This window comes from Aythya fuligula, chromosome 20 (assembly GCF_009819795.1).
Source record: "Aythya fuligula isolate bAytFul2 chromosome 20, bAytFul2.pri, whole genome shotgun sequence".
Lineage (NCBI taxonomy): Eukaryota > Metazoa > Chordata > Aves > Anseriformes > Anatidae > Aythya > Aythya fuligula.
Genome location: NC_045578.1, coordinates 8519255 through 8536758, shown reverse-complemented (window position 1 = coordinate 8536758; position 17504 = coordinate 8519255). Strand labels below are relative to the sequence as shown.

General features: G+C 43.6%; 2 protein-coding genes across 3 annotated transcripts; one reads left to right on the top strand and one right to left on the bottom strand.

The window, feature by feature from the left end:
• Positions 1-1028: 1028 nt before the first annotated feature.
• PRR11 (proline rich 11) lies at positions 1029-5268 on the bottom strand. 2 transcript variants are annotated; one of them, XM_032200945.1, is made up of 10 exons: positions 5242-5268; positions 4956-5064; positions 4363-4516; positions 3730-3852; positions 3189-3443; positions 2952-3050; positions 2349-2458; positions 2163-2225; positions 1980-2073; positions 1029-1514 (listed from the first exon to the last, which is right to left on the bottom strand). In XM_032200945.1, exons 2-10 carry the CDS (start codon positions 5060-5062, stop codon positions 1446-1448), a joined length of 1074 nt encoding a protein of 357 aa, XP_032056836.1. In that variant the 5' UTR covers positions 5063-5064; positions 5242-5268; the 3' UTR covers positions 1029-1445. The 2 variants fall into 2 exon arrangements, with proteins under 2 accessions (XP_032056836.1, XP_032056837.1); XM_032200946.1 differs by having other exon boundaries at positions 2163-2222.
• A 562-nt stretch (positions 5269-5830) lies between these two features.
• On the top strand, positions 5831-17075 carry SKA2 (spindle and kinetochore associated complex subunit 2). The gene is made up of 7 exons (XM_032200929.1): positions 5831-5909; positions 12012-12101; positions 12860-13036; positions 14270-14356; positions 15389-15428; positions 15829-15961; positions 16589-17075. The coding sequence occupies exons 1-7, from the start codon at positions 5877-5879 to the stop codon at positions 16713-16715; spliced, it is 687 nt and encodes a 228-aa protein (XP_032056820.1). The 5' UTR covers positions 5831-5876; the 3' UTR covers positions 16716-17075.
• The last annotated feature ends 429 nt before the right edge of the window (positions 17076-17504 follow it).

Genomic DNA, 17504 nt, shown 5'->3' with positions numbered 1-17504 from the left:
GCCGGCCCCGGCCCCGCAGCCGCCGCCGCCGCCGCCCCTCCGCTCCCCTCGGCGCCGGCCGCGGCCGCCAGCAGCAGCTCCCGCAGGCTCACCGGCCCCGGGAGCGGCATGGCCCGGCTCGGAACGGCCCCGCACGACTCGGATCGGCTCTGCCCTGCCCGGCCCCGCGCCTGCGCCCAGGCCGAGGCGGAGCCTGCGCCCCGCAACGGGAAGCGGAAGGAGGCGACGGGGGAAATGCGGGCAGGGGGTGAGCCCCTCCGGGTGGGTTGGGGGTACAACCCCGGGGCAGCACGCAGGGGGGAGCCGCAGTTCCCAAATTGCCTCCTTGGACCTTTCCTGATTGTCCCCAAAGGCTTGGGACAGCCGCAGAGGGCTGGCGGCCCGTGCTGCTGCTGGGACACCGCAACCAGGGGCTTAGAGGCACAGCAGCCTTAAGGGTGGAAGAGACCTGCAGGAGCATCTGACCATCACCCAGCCACCAGTGTCCCATAAGGTCTCCCCTGAGCCTTCTCTTCTCCACGGTAACCCCCCCCAGTTCCCTCAGCTCCTCCTCAGAGGACTTGTGCTCTAGGACCTTCACCAGCTTCGTAGCCCTTCTCTGGACATGTTTATAGGGTCTCAATGTCCTCCTTGTACAGAGGGGCCCAGAAGTGAATACAGCACTCGAGGTGCAGCCTCACCAGAGCAGAGTACAAGGGGACAGTCACCTCCCTGGCCCTGCTGACCACACTATTCCTGACACAAGCCAGGATGCTGCTGGACGTGCACAAAGTGGTGGCTCTCTGGAAAGCAGCCTCAAGGTTTGGTGAAGGCAAGTCCTTGTCCTGAGCAGAGGGAAGCTGTGGCACTGGCACAGCGTGTGTCCACCACTAGTGGAAAGCTCATCTCAACGCTCTAGGAGCCATCCCCCTACTGCCTTGAAGCAGCGTAGTCGTGTAACACAACAGGTGATCGGACACCAGCCCGGAGTGACACATACAAGTACTTGATACACTCTTAATCACAGCATTGAATTGTCTGTGGGAACATGTAGGCTCTCACTTTAATAACACTGCTTAATTGCTTCTTTGAATTTATATAATTACCATCAAGGTCCTTGTTACAAAAAATGTAAAAGCAATATTGAAATTCAATAAACAAGCACACATTTACATGACAAGCAGAATCAATGCCAGGAACATTACAGTCCCAGCTTCAGCAGCAGCCAGGTCTCAAAAATCTCAGGATTTATTTTTTTTTCCTTCATTATCAGAGAAGATGGAACCAGTCTGAGACACATTAGAAATACGTTGCCTTTAAAAAAAGGCAGATTTCCAATAGTGTTTTCAAAATGCCCCCTTCTCAAATGTACTGCATTTACTTACAGATTCACTGTCTGCGTGACATAAAAATTGAATTCAAGTGGCTTCCTGACCACAAACAAAAAAATACACTGTTCCATGAACCTACTTCTGTTCATCAAAGCTGCTTGCAGCACTCAGCCGGGCTGGCGAAGGACTTTTTGGATGAGCCATCTGGTAAAACAAGAACAGGGTCAGATCTTGGAAAACGAACTTAGTACTAATTGCTGCTGAGATAAAATATAACATGATTCTTAACTGACATTTCATAAAAGAAACAGACATGACCAATCCTCAGGATGCTATTAACCATCAGATTTTGTTCTCCAGGAAACTGGAACTCTGATGTTGGAGATAGCACTGAATGCACGAGAATGGCCATCAAAAAAGCAACTTTTCTTCTTCGCATGGTCAAATAACCAAGGATGGGCAAGGGTATTTCCATCCTGCAGTTTCCTTACCGTTAAAATGGGAATCAGTAGAACAAGCACCCTTATTTGTGGGTACTTGGCACTTTTGGATGAGAATTATGGGAAGATTACCTAACATATACCAACAGCACTGCATCATAGGAAAAAAGTCAGTATGCAACTGTATGGGTTTTAAGGCCAGCTCATCGTTACAGACATCACAACTTGCCTGAAATTTGCGCCGTAATGCCTGTGTCATTATTGGTGTCAACCCGGTCCCACACTCAATGTTTTCTTTGTTTAGTGGAGTGCCACCCGGACTTCTGAAAAGATTGGAAACAAAGGGAATTAGTTCTCTAGTAAATTAGTTCTCTAATTTTATTTAGAAAAACAAAATGAGAATGGGACTTACCTTTGTATATTGACCTTCTTAAGATGTTTTCGAAGATCTAACTGATTTTTAGGTGGGGTACTACTGGAAAAAATATTAAAATGAAACATTTTCCACTGTGTAAATAGTGTTCATCATTGTTCTGAACAGAAAAATCTGTTCTGAACAGAAAAATTTAACAACAAAGAAAGGAAGAAAGTGTCTTACGTTAAGGAGTTTGTAATGTGAGCTGATGGCTTGGATTTAGATCTCAGACTAACACTTTGTAAATCTGAGACTGTAATTAATGCCCTGCGTGTCTTCACTGGTGATCCTGCCTGAAGTTAGAAAAGAAATGTTACCACAGATAGACTTCAGAAATCCTCACTGATCCGAGATCTATTTAATATTGATATTCTGAGAGATTTCTATGCTTATAGTTTTTTGCTTTTTTGAATCCCGAAGATTTTGATGCATCTTGGACAAAGATAGGTTTATTTAAAGAAACAAAACTTCTGCAAACAAGATTTTGGATAGGCAAAAGAAGGTGCAAAGTATACTGCTAACGCAGACATAAAGCTACATGCCCTTAATGTAAGGTTAGACCTGTCTAGCACATCAGCTGACATTAGTCACTTGATTTCTTCATTTCAAATGCCCACATGCAGAATTAGAACAATTCCTTAAACCTGATCACTGAGTTTTTGCAAGAGAATAATTAATTTATTGAAGAATTCTATGAAATGCTAAGACAAGCGCTGTAGGATATACACCGATTCCAGTGCAGAGCTGCCCCCAATACACCATTTATACACACATCCTCTGGTTTACCTTGTCTGTTCTCAGGTTGCTCTCCGTCTTCTTTAGTTTTACATTCAGGAGATCTTTGAGAGTAATCTGCATTGGCACATCCTTTTTTTGTGACGGCGCCTGAAAATAAAAGGTGGTTGGAAGGGCAGTTAGGATCAGCAAGTGACCCATCCTTCACAATAACATCTGTTCCTAACGAACTGGGTCCCAAGAACTCAGCCACGAATGCAGAAACAGAAGAACCTTCTTACTCCCTACCAGAAGTGCTTTAGAGCCGTTGCCCCGTTTGAGGACGAGAGGTGCTGGAGGCAGTTTTGGTGGGGGCAGCGGTGGTGGTGGTGGAGGAGGAGGAGGTGGTGGAGGGGGCGCAGATACAGGCTGCGGCTGTACTGCAGGAGGCGTGCACAGGGATGACAGCGGGCCCGTCTGCGTTTGTGCGGGAGCACCCAGTGTTGTTTTATTGCACTTTTGACAAATAGAACTTTCTGAAGACGAAGTCACAACTCCATTCATCTGAAAACAATACAAATAAGCAAGAGAATATTAAATCCACTAATAAAAATTGGTAGAATTTAGTAAAGCTTGTGGATTCAGTTGATCCAGAGAGATGCAGATGCCCTCTTAGGATGTTCACCAGAAAACCAGTTCCCTTTAGCCATCAGGTAACTGCAGCTTAGTAATGCTGAATGTGAAGAAGAGGTGAAGCACTCCCCGGTGAGGAGGTCTTGATTTTCTCCTCACTGACCACAGATCCCTACACAAGCCAACATTACCTTGCCCCACAGGGATCAACACTGACCTGGAGCATTCCCTGTAGTCTGGAGAATTCAGTCTCCAACTTTTCCAGCTGCTCTCTGAATGTGTTTAGCTCCCTTAAGTAGATTTGTGATGGAAATATTGTCTCTTTAACCATCTTAAAACTCTGAGCATAAAAAGAAACAAATATTTTCAGTTATATTTCCAGATACAGAGATAACTACTGATGAAAGTTCTGTCACAGGGTCTTCTCATTGAGGTCAACAGAAAGGCACTGCAGGAAGATACAGTTTCACCAAATAGTTCCTTGGCAGGAACAACTTTCTCAAAAAAAGCCTTTTAACTTCATCTAGGAATTCTAAGGTCTAATTCACATTGGAGCTGAAAAGTGAACACAGCCACCTCTGCTATTAAAGAAAGACTGCAACTCCTGACACTGCAAATCCTGCTGATGCTGCCATATACAAACTCCAATTTCACATACGTTTTTAATGTTTATAGCAACCTTGGACATTTTCTCATAGTTACTCCTTCAACAATAAACACGATATATATTTAGATGTTTCAATAGACATAATTAAGTTTACAGCTTACTTTTCATATTTGACATATCTTGCATTTGAGTTCTAAGGCTGACCTCACACATTGTCAAAACCCAGAAAAGCAGAAAACTTACCTGCGCAACAGTGTTCTGGCACCAGCAATACCAGAACGACACCGTTGTTGTAAGAGGCTTTACCACACTTCTTACACTGGGCAAGGCTAATGACCAGCGTGAGGATGGGTGGCTTGGGACAGAGGGTGGGTCCGGCGGAAGGTCACCTGCTGACCTGGGACAGAATAGTTCAGAATGAGGTCATAATTATACTTATATTATAAATATTTTTAATTCCAGTCTTTGAAAAAGGTAACAATGAGCAAGATAACAGTGAGTAAAGGATAAGTGCTAGCAACAGCAGGTGTCAGTGTAGTAAACACGAGCACAGAGGCCAGGAAAGGCTAGAAAACGCTGAAAAGTGTTCCAGCACCAAATAGATCATAAAAAAATAAGTATTTCGAATCTTAACTGCTTCTACATGTTAAAGCTAACGCCAGATGGAGCAGTAGGGGATACACGAGCTGACACAGCCCCACAGCGCGCAGCCCAGGCTCTCAGTGGGCTCCGGACGCCGTTCTGTTACCTCAGCTCCGTGTATCAGCACAAGCAAAGAGGGGACGCAGAAATTAAGTTAAAAAACCACAAATTTAGCCAAAAACGGAGCTCCTTACAGCGGCGCAGCACAGCCCGAGCCGCGGGGCCCGGCGGCACCTCCTTTCCCTGTCAGGCGCCGTTTCGCTCTGGCTCTGGCTTTCCGCCGACGCCTGCACTTGGCCATTCCTGTCAGAAACGGAGAGATTATGGTGAAAACGTGGAAAAAAAAAACATGAAATTTGATGTGGGGACGGCAAACTCGCCATATAAGGAGCGAAGGGCAAACACGACGGGGGCCATGGGGGGGACCCGGCCCCCTCCCCCCTCCTCCAGTCCCGGTCCCCCCCCCCGGCCGCCGCTCACCTCACGGCCGGCGCCACGGATTCAAACCGGGCCCCGCGCGGCGCGCAGCCAATGGGAGCGCCGCTCTCAGCCGTCCCCTCCCTTTCCCCCCACGTAAGCCGCGCGCTGATTGGTCGCTAGGAGGACGCGGGCTCCCTCCCCTCAGCTCGACGGGTGAGGTGAAGGGAGATGGGGCGGGGGAGGGGGGGAATCGCGGGCCTGGCGCTGCTCCGCTCCCGTCATTGGGTGGAAGGGTTTGAGGCTGACCAATCAGAGAAAGGATGGAGGTGGGACGGGCCAATGGGGTGGAAAGGAGGCGGGCAGGAGCACAGCCCCCGGCCAATAGCAGCTCAGCGCTCCCTACACCAGCCAATCCCCGCCCTCCCCCACTCCACCCCCCCTCCGTCTCGCGGCGCTCCCTCCGCGAACCAATCCCCGCCCGCCGCTCCCCGCGGCGCCCAATCAGCACCCCCGTACCTCCGCCAGGGTTTACATCCCCTCCCGCCCAATAGCGACGGCCCTCCCTCAGCGCCCAGCCAATGGAAGGCCGGCTCCGACTGACAGCTGCCCAATGGCGAGCCCCGTCTCTCCGCGGCCCGCGGCGCGGGGGGCGGGCATCTCCTCCGCCGCCGCCTGAGGAATGTCAACTATTCAACATGGAGACGGCGCTCGCCAGGCTCGAGACCATGGTGAGGCCGGGGCGGGCGGCGGCGGGGCCGGGGGGCGGCGGCCGAGCCCCGGAGCTGCCTCCTGAGGGGGAGAAGGGGGCCGCGGGCCTCGGTTTGGGAGGGTGGGGAAAGGGAGGGGGGGGTGGGGGGGGGGCGCGGTCCTCGTAGCGGCCGGGTTGGGCCGGGCCGGGTTGGACCGTTCCATTCCGCTGCCCCCCCCCCGGCCACGCGCGCGGAGGGAGGGGGGGCGTGGAGCGGCGCGCTGCTGGGCGAGTCCATTCCTCACAGCGCGGGGGGGGGAAAGGAAAGGAGAAAGGAACGGAGGGGGGGGGGGGGAACACACAGGACTCACACCTGGGCTGGCCCATTGTCCCCGCGGGGGGGGGGGCGGGTTGGAATGGGCCATTCCATAACGTGGGGGGGGGGGGGGGGAGGGGGGGAGTGGAGGTTTCCCGCCCAGCGCTGAGGGGCTGAGGGGAGGCCGCGGGGCCCGGCCGGGACCGGGACCGGCACCGGGGGAAGGGAGCGGGGGGGGGGGAAGGAGCCGCCCGCAGCGCCTCGCCCGGCCGGGACCGGCATTGCCGGGCCGCCCGCCCTCAGCACCGGGCTGCCCGGGGGGCTGCGAGGGGCCCTGGCGGCTCTGGAGCCCCGGGGGACTCCGCGATGTTGCTGAATTGCGGGGCCTCAGTCCGCGCGTGAGGTAATTCTCCAAAACCCGGTGCTCCTTTGTGGTGATTTTTGTTGTTTTTTTTTTTTGTTGTTGTTGTTTTTGGGACTTCCAGGAATCGTTGGAATTCCAAAAATGTCAAAGTTGTGTGGTTTCAATGGGCTGTTAGGTGCGGTAATTGTCAAACCAGAAAGGGCCTCGTCAGGAGATGTGGGAAAAGACGCTATTCGCTACAGACACAGTCTAATTTCTACTTATGTGGTTGGGTTTTTTTTGTTTGTTTTGTTTTGTTTTTGTTTTCCTGCCTTCTGGCAACCTTGGTTTTAATTTAAAAATAAAAAATAAAAAAGAGTTTATCAGTACACACACCATTAAAGGGGAGAAAAAAAAAATCTAGGAAAACAGAAGGAGAACGTGATGGGGAACATTGCACATCAACACCATCCCTTAACCTGCTGTGTGCAAGGCTCTCACTGATACACAGAGCTGGTGTGCTGCCAACTGCTCACTTTAAACTTTTAGTTTACTTTTTAATGTTCTTCAGTCACTTTTCTCCAGTACCAGTGTAGCACATCCCCGAAAGCATCAGCAGCAGCTAAGTGAGGGTGGCCTGAAAAGAAAGAAGGGGCTGAGCGTTGTCAGCAGAGGATTCAAACCCTTACCTAGTCCTCAGTTTAATTGCACTTTCAAACCACAGTTTTATTGTGAAGTACCCATACTTTTTGAGGTTGTTTTTGTTCTCCTGTAGTTACAGACCTGTGGTAATCATACCAGACACTCAGAATAACACGTGCAGTGTTTGATTTCAGTGACATGCTGCACTCTTGTCAGAGCTCTGAAGTTGTTCCAGTGGCAGATTCAAAACCTCAGCCCTGCCCACAGTGTGTGCTTCAGCTCCCTGTGTCTTTTGTTAGTTGTTGCTGTTTTAAAGCCCAGTTTGAGTAATTTTGTTTTTCCTTGTAACTTTTTTTTTTTTTTCTGTGTAATTCTGCTTAGAAACACCCAGGCTAGCTATGTGTTTGTTGTTATTGTAGTAGGTTTTGGTTTTGTTCTTGTCGTTTGTTTGCTTTTCAGAGTGTTATGGTTTATTTCACTGTTTTAGTGAAAGCTATGCTTTTAAGTTGGACTACTAATTCCTCACTTTAGGACATGTAAATAATTAAAAAGGTATTTTGATTAGTTGCCCTTAAAGTTAATGGGGTGTTTATATATGGCAGTGGAAGGAGATGGTAATGTGTCACTGTCTGATGATCTATGTTACAAGTACACCAAAAGCATCTTGCACTGACGTGTGGAGACCTCAGTTGGGTCAATTATGTGCACAGATGGCTCATACAAACTTCCAGAGGTTTGTAGATTCTGGCTTGGTCTTTCCCCCTGTCCTGGTTATCCAAAACCATCTGGGGAATCCATTTGAAACCCAACTGATTTTGAAATGTACCCCTTAGCCTGACATTTTTCTGTCCGAGTCTTCTGTTAAGTCCTTCCTGCAGAAGGTGGCGTCCCTGGCTGGATCTCTCCCCAGAAGTGAGATAAAACAACACTTGTATTTCTCCCAGAGGTTTTGATATGCATTTCCTGAAAAGTTTCATTTTAGTCTCATGGTACCAGGCATAAACTCTTGTGTAGGAGCTTAAAAACGATGTGAATGAAAATGCCAGGTAGTCTTCAGTTCTCTGAGGCTAGTGCTCAAAGTACAATAATAATAAGTGTTGAATGACCCACAACATCTATAAGACGAGCTTCATTAGGAGACAGATTGTAAAGCTGGCTCGTCAGCAATGCTTTCCAGTATGCACTTCAGTGGTGTGCAGCGGAAGAAACTTGAGTTTGGTGGACATTCCTTTAGTAAAACTTGATACCAAATGGATAAAGGGGCAGATGCCGTGAGAGTGCTTCGGTCAGAGCGACTTAGTTAATTCCTGTGACTGTATTTCTGTTGCAGTGGACCTCCTCTGTTCTCTGAGCGGTGTCTGTCCAGTGCCCTTTTTATGTTGTACTACTAGTGATCGTACACAAAGCAGTGCAATGTTAAAAGGGCATTGGCCAGCAATGCTATCGGCGTTACTCCCCGGGTTACGGAGCCGCGAGTCCTAAGTCGCTGTTATGTCTGAGACCAAAGGTGCTTTGAAAAACAACTTCAAAGTGAGATTGTAAACTTTTTATTTTTATTTTAGTCACTGTCTCCTAGTTGTTTGCCAAGGATAAATGTGAAGTGGTATTTTGTTGAGGGATTTTTGAAACAGCAAAGATCCCATGGCTTGCTGTAGCTGAGCAAACCAAGCTACCAGGATGACTATGAGGAGTTCCCATGACAGTGTTCCCACATCACCCAATTGAGGAATTTAGAAAAATATTGTTGCCAGCAGCTGGCTTCAAGGATGGGATTTACGTGACTGCTAATAACAAAGGGGTTGTTTTCTTGCAGGTGGGGTTGTTTTCTTGCAGTTGTTTGTCTGAGTGCTTTTGACCAATAATCTTGTGTGAGACACTATCTGCCCCTGTTAAGTATGCTATAAAAGTCAGGCTATTCGGGCAATAAAGGGGAGCATGATCTGAACATACTGGTGTCTGTCGTGTTTTCGGCCGTTCTTCCTGCAACAGTATTTAATGACAAATCCCATCCACTCTGTGTGCGTGTCCTTAGAAGTAAGTGCCCTGCAAAGAGGAAGGAACACTGTGTAGGATTCTTACAGCCTGCAGGGTTTTCTACAGTAATGTCCTGTGTTGGCTCAGGTTGTTCTGAGTGCATCAGCCATCAGCCGTCTCTCTCCTCCCTGTTCCTCTGTTCCTTGCGTTTTCTTATTAAGAACAGTAATGCTGTCAGACCCGCCCAGTCCCCAGCCTTTGTATATGAAGTTACTGGTTTTATTAAAAAGAGAAACAGCTTTATGGAGATGCATGAAGTACACCCCCAGTTCATGGTCCTCTAACAGGCATGAGGTAACCCCAGTGATAATTTATATCCACGGTGTTTGGAAATGAGGGTGTGTTCATGTGCAGTTTAAAGTGACCGAATAAACTCGTGTGTCCATAAAATGTTCTCTGTAACACAGTTTAAGAGCATCTGTCTGATAGAGGTTTACCATTTCCACTTGCTATGAGACAAACCTAAAAAGACATAAACTTTGAAATGCAGTTAAAAGAGCACCAAATAGTGCAAAAATGAATTTCTGACAGATCTGTTAAGCATTTTGTTGGGTGTTTTTTTTTTTCCTCTTCTGGTCAGTGGAATGACAGTGATTATGACCAATAATAATGTCTAGAAACGTGAAGGTTCTTGCATGTCTGTATTAGGACTGGGTGAATGTTGCCTTACCAAACGTCTGACCCACAGAAACAGCTGACATATTTTTTCCAATACGTATTTTGAATGTATTGATTACTGGTTTCGAATTCTTGCTGCTAACGAATGCTCTGACTTTATTGCACTACTGTACTTTACAGCTAGCAGTGCAATAGTATTGTCAAAGCATCTGAAAGCAGAGCATGCAGCAATGGCTTGAGAGTTGCCTCACAGTTTCTAACGCTTTCCACTAAGCCTATGAGTAAATTACAACTGTACATCACATAAAGTGCATTTTCTGTGTGACTGTTGTAGAGAATTCATACAAATGGTCCTGACCTATAACACTAAGGTGAGATTCTTGCAGGTGTGTGTTTCCTGAGATACAGCAAGAAATAAATAGTTATAAAATAATGCTTTTTTTTGGTCCTGAATCACAGTAGCAGCGTATTGTTAATGGCTTATTGTTATCCTGGAAATCTCAAATTATCAGTGTTGAAATATTCCAAGAGCAGAGCTTCATGGATAATTTTAAAAGCCACCCATATTTGTTGTCTGCATTCCCAAGAGTTACCAGTCAGAGGAAAGAGGTGGAGAAAAGCAGAAAATGATTTTTCTGGCATGCCTGTCCCTAGAAGTGAAAAACAAAAAATGTTTGCTAATGGAGGAGCACAGGAATAGTTGATCCCTTAGGAAAAGTCTCTCGTGAACTCCTTAAAAAAAAAAAAAAAGTAGTGTATTAACAAGCTTTATCCTTCCTGTTTTATCATGAGTGGTTACTAAAGGCTACCTCCAAAGCACACTGAAGTTTGTGGCTTTAGCTGTAAGCGCTGCTAGTTAATACTTTGGGGTGCAGTTAACAAACAGCCTTATTTTGATCCTAAAAGTCGGAATGATTACTTCATTGCTAAGCTCAGCATAATTAGTGAAAGCTACTGTGAGCTATGTTATAAGCATCTTGAACTTGCTTTCATCATAGTCTCCTTCATGACTGTAAAATCGCCAAATGATTACATTGAGAAAATAATGAGTTTATCTTGGTTTCTTTTTGTGAACTGGGAAAACTGCCTTTCTTTAAAGAGAAGTCCTTAATAGGTATTAAAATCGCAGGCTAAAATTAATTAAGTAATAATGCTATCAGCAGACTGTTTTACAGGGCAATTAGATAACTCTCTGGTGGGTTATTTATCCTGAGGAAATAAATGTGATGTCATCAATTTTATTATCTATTATCTATTTATTATCTGCTCTGGCTTACTGGGGAACAATAAAATGTGTAATGGTTGCTATAATAATCTGAGAGAATTCATTCCTCGTATAATTAATAACAAAATCTCTGATACACTTTGCTCTTCAACACTTATTCATAGTTTCTGCTGGATAAACAGCCGAGTATTATGGTTTAGCTGGGAGAATTGGTAATGTTTGAAAAGTAACTAGCCAAGGGAAAGCTTTATAAATTGATGGAATGTATATTAATGTCGGGGAAAAAATCAAACATCTGCAACATGTGAAGATCTGTTGAGAAAAGATGCACTGTTCTTGTGTCTTGCTGTAACTTCGCTCTTTGGAGTACTGCTTACAAACATGAGAGGTTTGGCACTGAAAGGGCACGTAATGCTGGAATGGGTGGGAACGCTGTCATGCGTTTGGGGAGCTGTAGGAACATGGGAGTAGCGGAAAGATATAAAGCAAATATGGTCTAATTTAGGTTAGATAAATATAAAGAGGCTACAGTCAGTAGAAGTGTGTGTATACGCTTGCTTAAATGGCACACGAGAGGAAAATGCTCGTGTCCAGACTTACGTTTGTACCGGGTATGGCAAATGGGGTAATGTCTGCGGCTGAGAGCTTACATGTAAGGTATCGAAGTAATTCTGCAAAGTGGTTTCCTACTGCATTGCTTTTTATTACCTGGATACTGTATAGCTCTTTGGATGACGGGTTTTAACTTATAAAATTACAGGATTAGAAGTCTCAAAGTTTATTGCTTTATAGTTTTCAGGCTAGATGAGTGTCAGCGTAATTGGCAACCATCCTCTAATGGAATAGATTGGAGGAGCAGAGGAGGCATCTGTCTTCTGCTTTCCTGAAATACAGGAAAGGCAAATGGTTGGGGTTTGTCTGCATTTCTTTTTAAATATAACGTGGCTAATCCTAAATATTTTAGTTCCAGAAGGCAGAATCTGATCTGGATTATATTCAACACAGACTGGAGTTTGAAATAATGAAAAGTCTTCCTGATAATCTGTCAGCAGAGGTAGTATTTTCAAATTAAATTAATAACTTTTATTGCATTCTGCGTGAAGTTGGTAATAAATACGTTTTATTATTTAATATGGAAATGTGAATGTTCTTTTATTTGATGTTTTTTTATTATAATGTCTTTCTTGCATCATACACCAGGATAACTGGCATAATTTGAATTTAGTGCAGAAACTGTCAGAAAAACCTAAATTCTTGGTATAGTGAAGTTCTCCCATGTTTCGCTCTGAGAAATGAGAAGTGTTAACACCTAGTTTTCACAGAGAGTGTCCTATCTTGGCTATAACTCGTCCTCACTGGGAGACCAAAGATACACTTGCTAGTCAGCAGTGACTAAATACAGAGCTGGGAATGGATGAGAGACAGATAAAAACAATAAATAGCAGTATGTAGAAGCCTTCATAAATAAGTCCTTGCCTCCATGTGTATTGTGACATAGTGGAAAAATAATCTTTTTTTTTATTTAGAAGTCCCTAATTTATTCCAAATCAGAAAAGCTATTAAAATTCACAAACATAGTAATGTATTTATTATGGAACCACAGAGTTGTACTGGTTTATTAACACCACCTATTGTTTGTGCACATGAAAAACTAAATGTATGGGTGAAAGATACTCTCAGCTGCACTTTTCATTGAAAGGGTTGTTTCACGTTATATTCTTGTTTTTCTGACTCCTATGCTTTTACATCTTATGTGGCAGCATAATTTTTTTCTTCTTGAACAGTTTAAATGTACCTTTAATTTCCACATAGGAAAACCCGGTTACTCTCTTAGAAGAACTCTCGGTGGTGAAATCTCGTTATAAAACATTATGTATGCAGCTGGAAAAAGTTTCCTTAGAGCAGAAGGAATCCATGAACGGCATCCGTGCTGCCCTAGAGAACACAATGAAGATGGTTCAGACACTACAGCAGCACGCTGATCTTCAGGTAGCGGTCTCATTTCAGTAACTCGGCTCTCATGCCTGTAAATGCCCATGCGTTTGTGTAACCTCTGCGTAGATGTGAGTGGTTTCAATGGAAACTCTTAAATGTATAGGCTTGTAGAAAATAAGGAAACAGTTTACCAGAAGAAATGTTTGCAAGATCGAAACTATTTTTGTAAATCACTAACCTGATTTATCACTCATCAGTTAAACTAGTGGTATTTTGTCTGAATTAAAGTTATGCTGTAAGTGGATAGTATGACGTTTGAATAGTTTCACAGCTGTTTCCCAGTTTCCCAGTCCTGCGATGACTTCTTTTAAAAAGTAGCTACCTTAAATAAATTAGAAAGAGAAACCAATTTTTGAAAAGCTTTTAAGTGACAAATGTTTTTTCACTGTCTAAAATGCGTTAAGCTAAAAATACACTGTAATGTATGGGTGGCAATATAGTTAGCACAAAGAAATGTTTCCTCTCAGTGTGATAATGCCTCTGAACTCCCCCCAGCATTTTTGTAAGTGGTCTTCAGACATTGCTGCATTACAATTTTGAAAAGGTTGTGAAAGCATTGCTTTTGTCCCCCTACAAATAAGGTGATTTAGATGAAAAATGTTAATTGATAATGTAGAGGCAGAGATAGGATTGGTGTGACTAAAGCATTCTCCTGGATCTGAGCTCTCCCATCAGCGTTCTGATGACAGTGCCCTGACATTGTGTTTAATCTGTCAACCGATCTAGACAAGGTAGTGGTAAGTCTCTATAGAGAAAACGTACCATATAATGATTTAAAAGACAATAATTATTATGTCACAGGAAGAAAAAATATTTTCTCTCTCTGTGTTCCAAGGATGCGATGCCAAGAACAATTTACATATAGGATTTTGTTACAGTGGAAGACTGTTGTGTCTCTAGAGTTACATTTAGACTTTTTAGCTAATGTTGTACTTAACTATTTCCTAAAAAAAAAAAATTGATTAAAATGTTATGGAGAAACTTAACTCTTCAAGTGAAATACTTCTTTATATGGAATAATTCATTTTCATTGAGCTATTTATACTACAGTGTTAAAGGAACATTGTGATTAGGTTTTCAGAAATACTAAGCTTGTCAACTTGCTTTCATTTGAAGCAACGTAGGAATTTACTGTTAGTTTGCATGTGAAACACTGAGTTCATTTGTAAATATCATCACCCTAGGAACTGGAAGTATCAGAGTTCTTGGTATCTTTTTATTTTCTAGCGCTCACCTCTGTCAGAAGAAGAACAGACTGCAGCACAGCAGTTAACCTGTCAGACTGTTAAAGAAATGGAATCGCTAGCGGAAGAGGTAATTAGGCCACAGAGTGTCAGTATTCCAGAAACCATTAATCCTGAGTAGCTCAACTCAAGTCAGAAGGGCTGTTTCTGTACCTTAATATCACTCAATTGAATGGAGTTTTTCAGAAGTGAGCTGAAGTTCCTCGCAAATCTTTCCAGCTTTACTGTGTACTGATTAAGTTGATGATTTAATTTCCTGTGAAATCTTAAATAAAGTTTGGAATACGACCAGCAATAGTTTAAGTGTATTCTAACTGTAATGTGATAGAACATAAATCTAAATGAATACTTGTTAAAAAGTTGGATATTCTCCCAGAGCTTCTTGAGGCACAGAGTCTTAGTATAGTTATCTGCAAAGGTTTGGTCTGGGTCTCATAATAAAAGCAAAATAGTAAACAAAGTTAATAGAGTATAATGGTCTTGATAAATGCTCTGTTTTTGTCTTTCCATTATTCTAAAGCACTTAAGATATAGCTGGCATAAACAGCCCCAGTGCAAAATGTAGCCATATCCTACTGCTGCTGAGGCCAGTTTAATTGGTATTGTTTCCTATGTTGTCAGTGAGTGTGTTTTGAAGATATTCTACAAGTTCTCTGAAAGGCAGAAGGAATGGAAAGCTGCCACAAAGGCCCTGGGATTTTTTGTCAGTGCTGTATTTATTTTCTGGCTGAGGAAGGCTGGGTTTAGCTACCTTTTGCTTGTCAGGACTGTCAGCCTCTGAAGGTTGCCTGAGAATAGGAAAGCCATTTTTTTCCGTTGCTGCTTGTGCAGTGCTTTTAACTACATCGGTACTGGAATGCAAAGGAGAAAGCTGAAGAAGTTCATCTGACCTGCATATGAATCTTGTTCCTATCTTCAAACTTATTTTATTTGAAACCAGGATTTGTTTAATGCCTCAGATTCTACTGTTTACTGCAGTGGTTGCAAGACCCTTGGTTATCCAATGGTAAAATGTAATTGCTAATACAGAAATGAAAGCGCAGAACCTGCTTTCTAAACTGAACTCCAAGAAATCCTAACATTATCTCTTGTTTATTTTTAGCCATTTTGTTCAGGATCTGTAGTTCCCAGCTCAATTGAAGGTAAGTGCAGGAAGAATTTTCCACTGTTTTTTTGCTTGACCCTTAAGTCTGATTCTCCCCACCCCCTACACCTAGCCCCAGTAAGTAACCTTTGGGATTAATACTAATCTCTCCTAAGACTTCCATCTCTAATATTGAACTCTAATAGTTCTCTGCTATTTAAACATATCAAGTTATTACCCAGAATTCAGCAATTAATAACTTAAGCTGTTGTACTTTCTGAAACGGCAGTTATGCCTTCAAATAACTTTACCACAGGGATAACTGTACAACAGGGGCAAATCTCTCAGTCAGACCATGTAGACCTATTTCAGTGTTTTCTTAAAAAGAAGTTAAAGTACTGTCTTGTCTTTGGCCTGATTTCTGAAGAAAAAAACACCTTCTATTTTCATTTTTTTAGAGTCAAAATTCAAACCGTTGACTGAGGAAATGCTTATGTCCGTACCAAGGAGTATCAGAAGCTCTGTTAAACTAGCAGATGTGAACAACTTGTACAGGGAGCTATTTAACCACTTCATTGTAAATAAGAACAGGTGAGACTTACAGCCACTCATTACTAAGAATTTTGTAAGTTGTAAAGAAATTCACCATTTTCAAATGAAACAAACAGCTAGTTAACCATTTGCTGCTCTGACTTTGCATTTGATTTTGCTCCCTGATGGCCTTCCTGGTTAGGTATATATCCCAAAGCGTTAGGCCATCATACAAAACAGCCTAAATTTCCTTGTAGAAAAGTGGCATTTATAATTGGATAATTTACAATACCAAATGTCAGGTTCTTCAGAAACAGGCTGTTTGTTTTTTTTCAAAATCCTAATGGTAAAGGCTGACCCTGAACTCCACCACCACCACCCCTTATCTCTCCCACAAGCCCTGACCCCTTCCTGGGATTAGTGCTGCAGATCTCGTGAAGGTGATGGCAAAAATGAGGAAGTTGTAAGCTCGGAAATTCTGTCTCTTTAATCCCAAAGCTGGGTTAGGAAGTGATTATTCTTAGATTAATGCAGCACAGTAAAGTTGATGACAATCTCAACAAGTATGAGAATTATGGAACACTTCTTAAAAATCATTCTTTAAACAATATGGGCTTTTTAGCCGTTTTCTGACAGACCTGCTGTTTGATACCCTGTTTTGCTAAGCAGTTTGCTCTTGCCTTACAGTGCCGCGCTGAGTGTTTTGCAGATGAACAAGATGAATATGAAAGCCACTGACTCAAGAATACGAATCTTAAAAGAACTTGGTATTGTGGAACTTGACAGACAAGGAAATGTTAAATTAGTTGCATAAACGAATGTTTGGTCCGTTCTCATTTGACACACAAGCATCTTCGTCATAGCTCCTGAATTATTAGCAAGCAAGTATTTCTTTGGTGTCCGAGGTACAAAAACACTGTTGGAAAGTTGTTCGTGTATCCATATAGAAATTCTATTTCTAGTACTTAAAAATGGCAGAATGAAAAAATGTTGAGGTTGGTATTTGATCTCGGGTATTTATAGGATTTAGACGATGCATTTTTGGACAGTGTTGTTAACCATGTGACGTTTCCATATTCTTGTTTACATTCCTGACATTCCTGTTTTTAAGGCAAATAACCCAAGCCACTTAATTGTACTTATATTCCTGAATAAATGATGAAAGTCAAGGAGACGGGGCCATAGATTTATTACGCTTCTGTTTAAATGACTCCTGACCCTGAGCCCTGCCCTAACCCCTGAACCTGGCCCCTGACCCCTTTCATTTTCCTTTGATGTGAACTGGCTTTTTACAGTCCAGTAAAACTGCAGCCTCGCAGAATAGCTGAGGTCTGGAGATGCTCTGGTCCAAGGCCCTGCTCACATCAAGGCAGGGCCAGCTGCAGCCAGTTGCTCAGGGCTGGGGCCAGTCCTGGTTTGAAAAACTCTGAGGATGAAAACTTCAGCACCTCTGGCACCATCTTGCAGTGTTTGACCACCCTCACAGTTTTTTTTTCTTTCTTTAATTATTTAAATCTCATTTGAGAAAGGAGGATATCTGAGGTTAGTAAAGTCCTGTAGATTTTGTGAAATGATGGCCAACCAAGAAGAGAAATTTAAATTG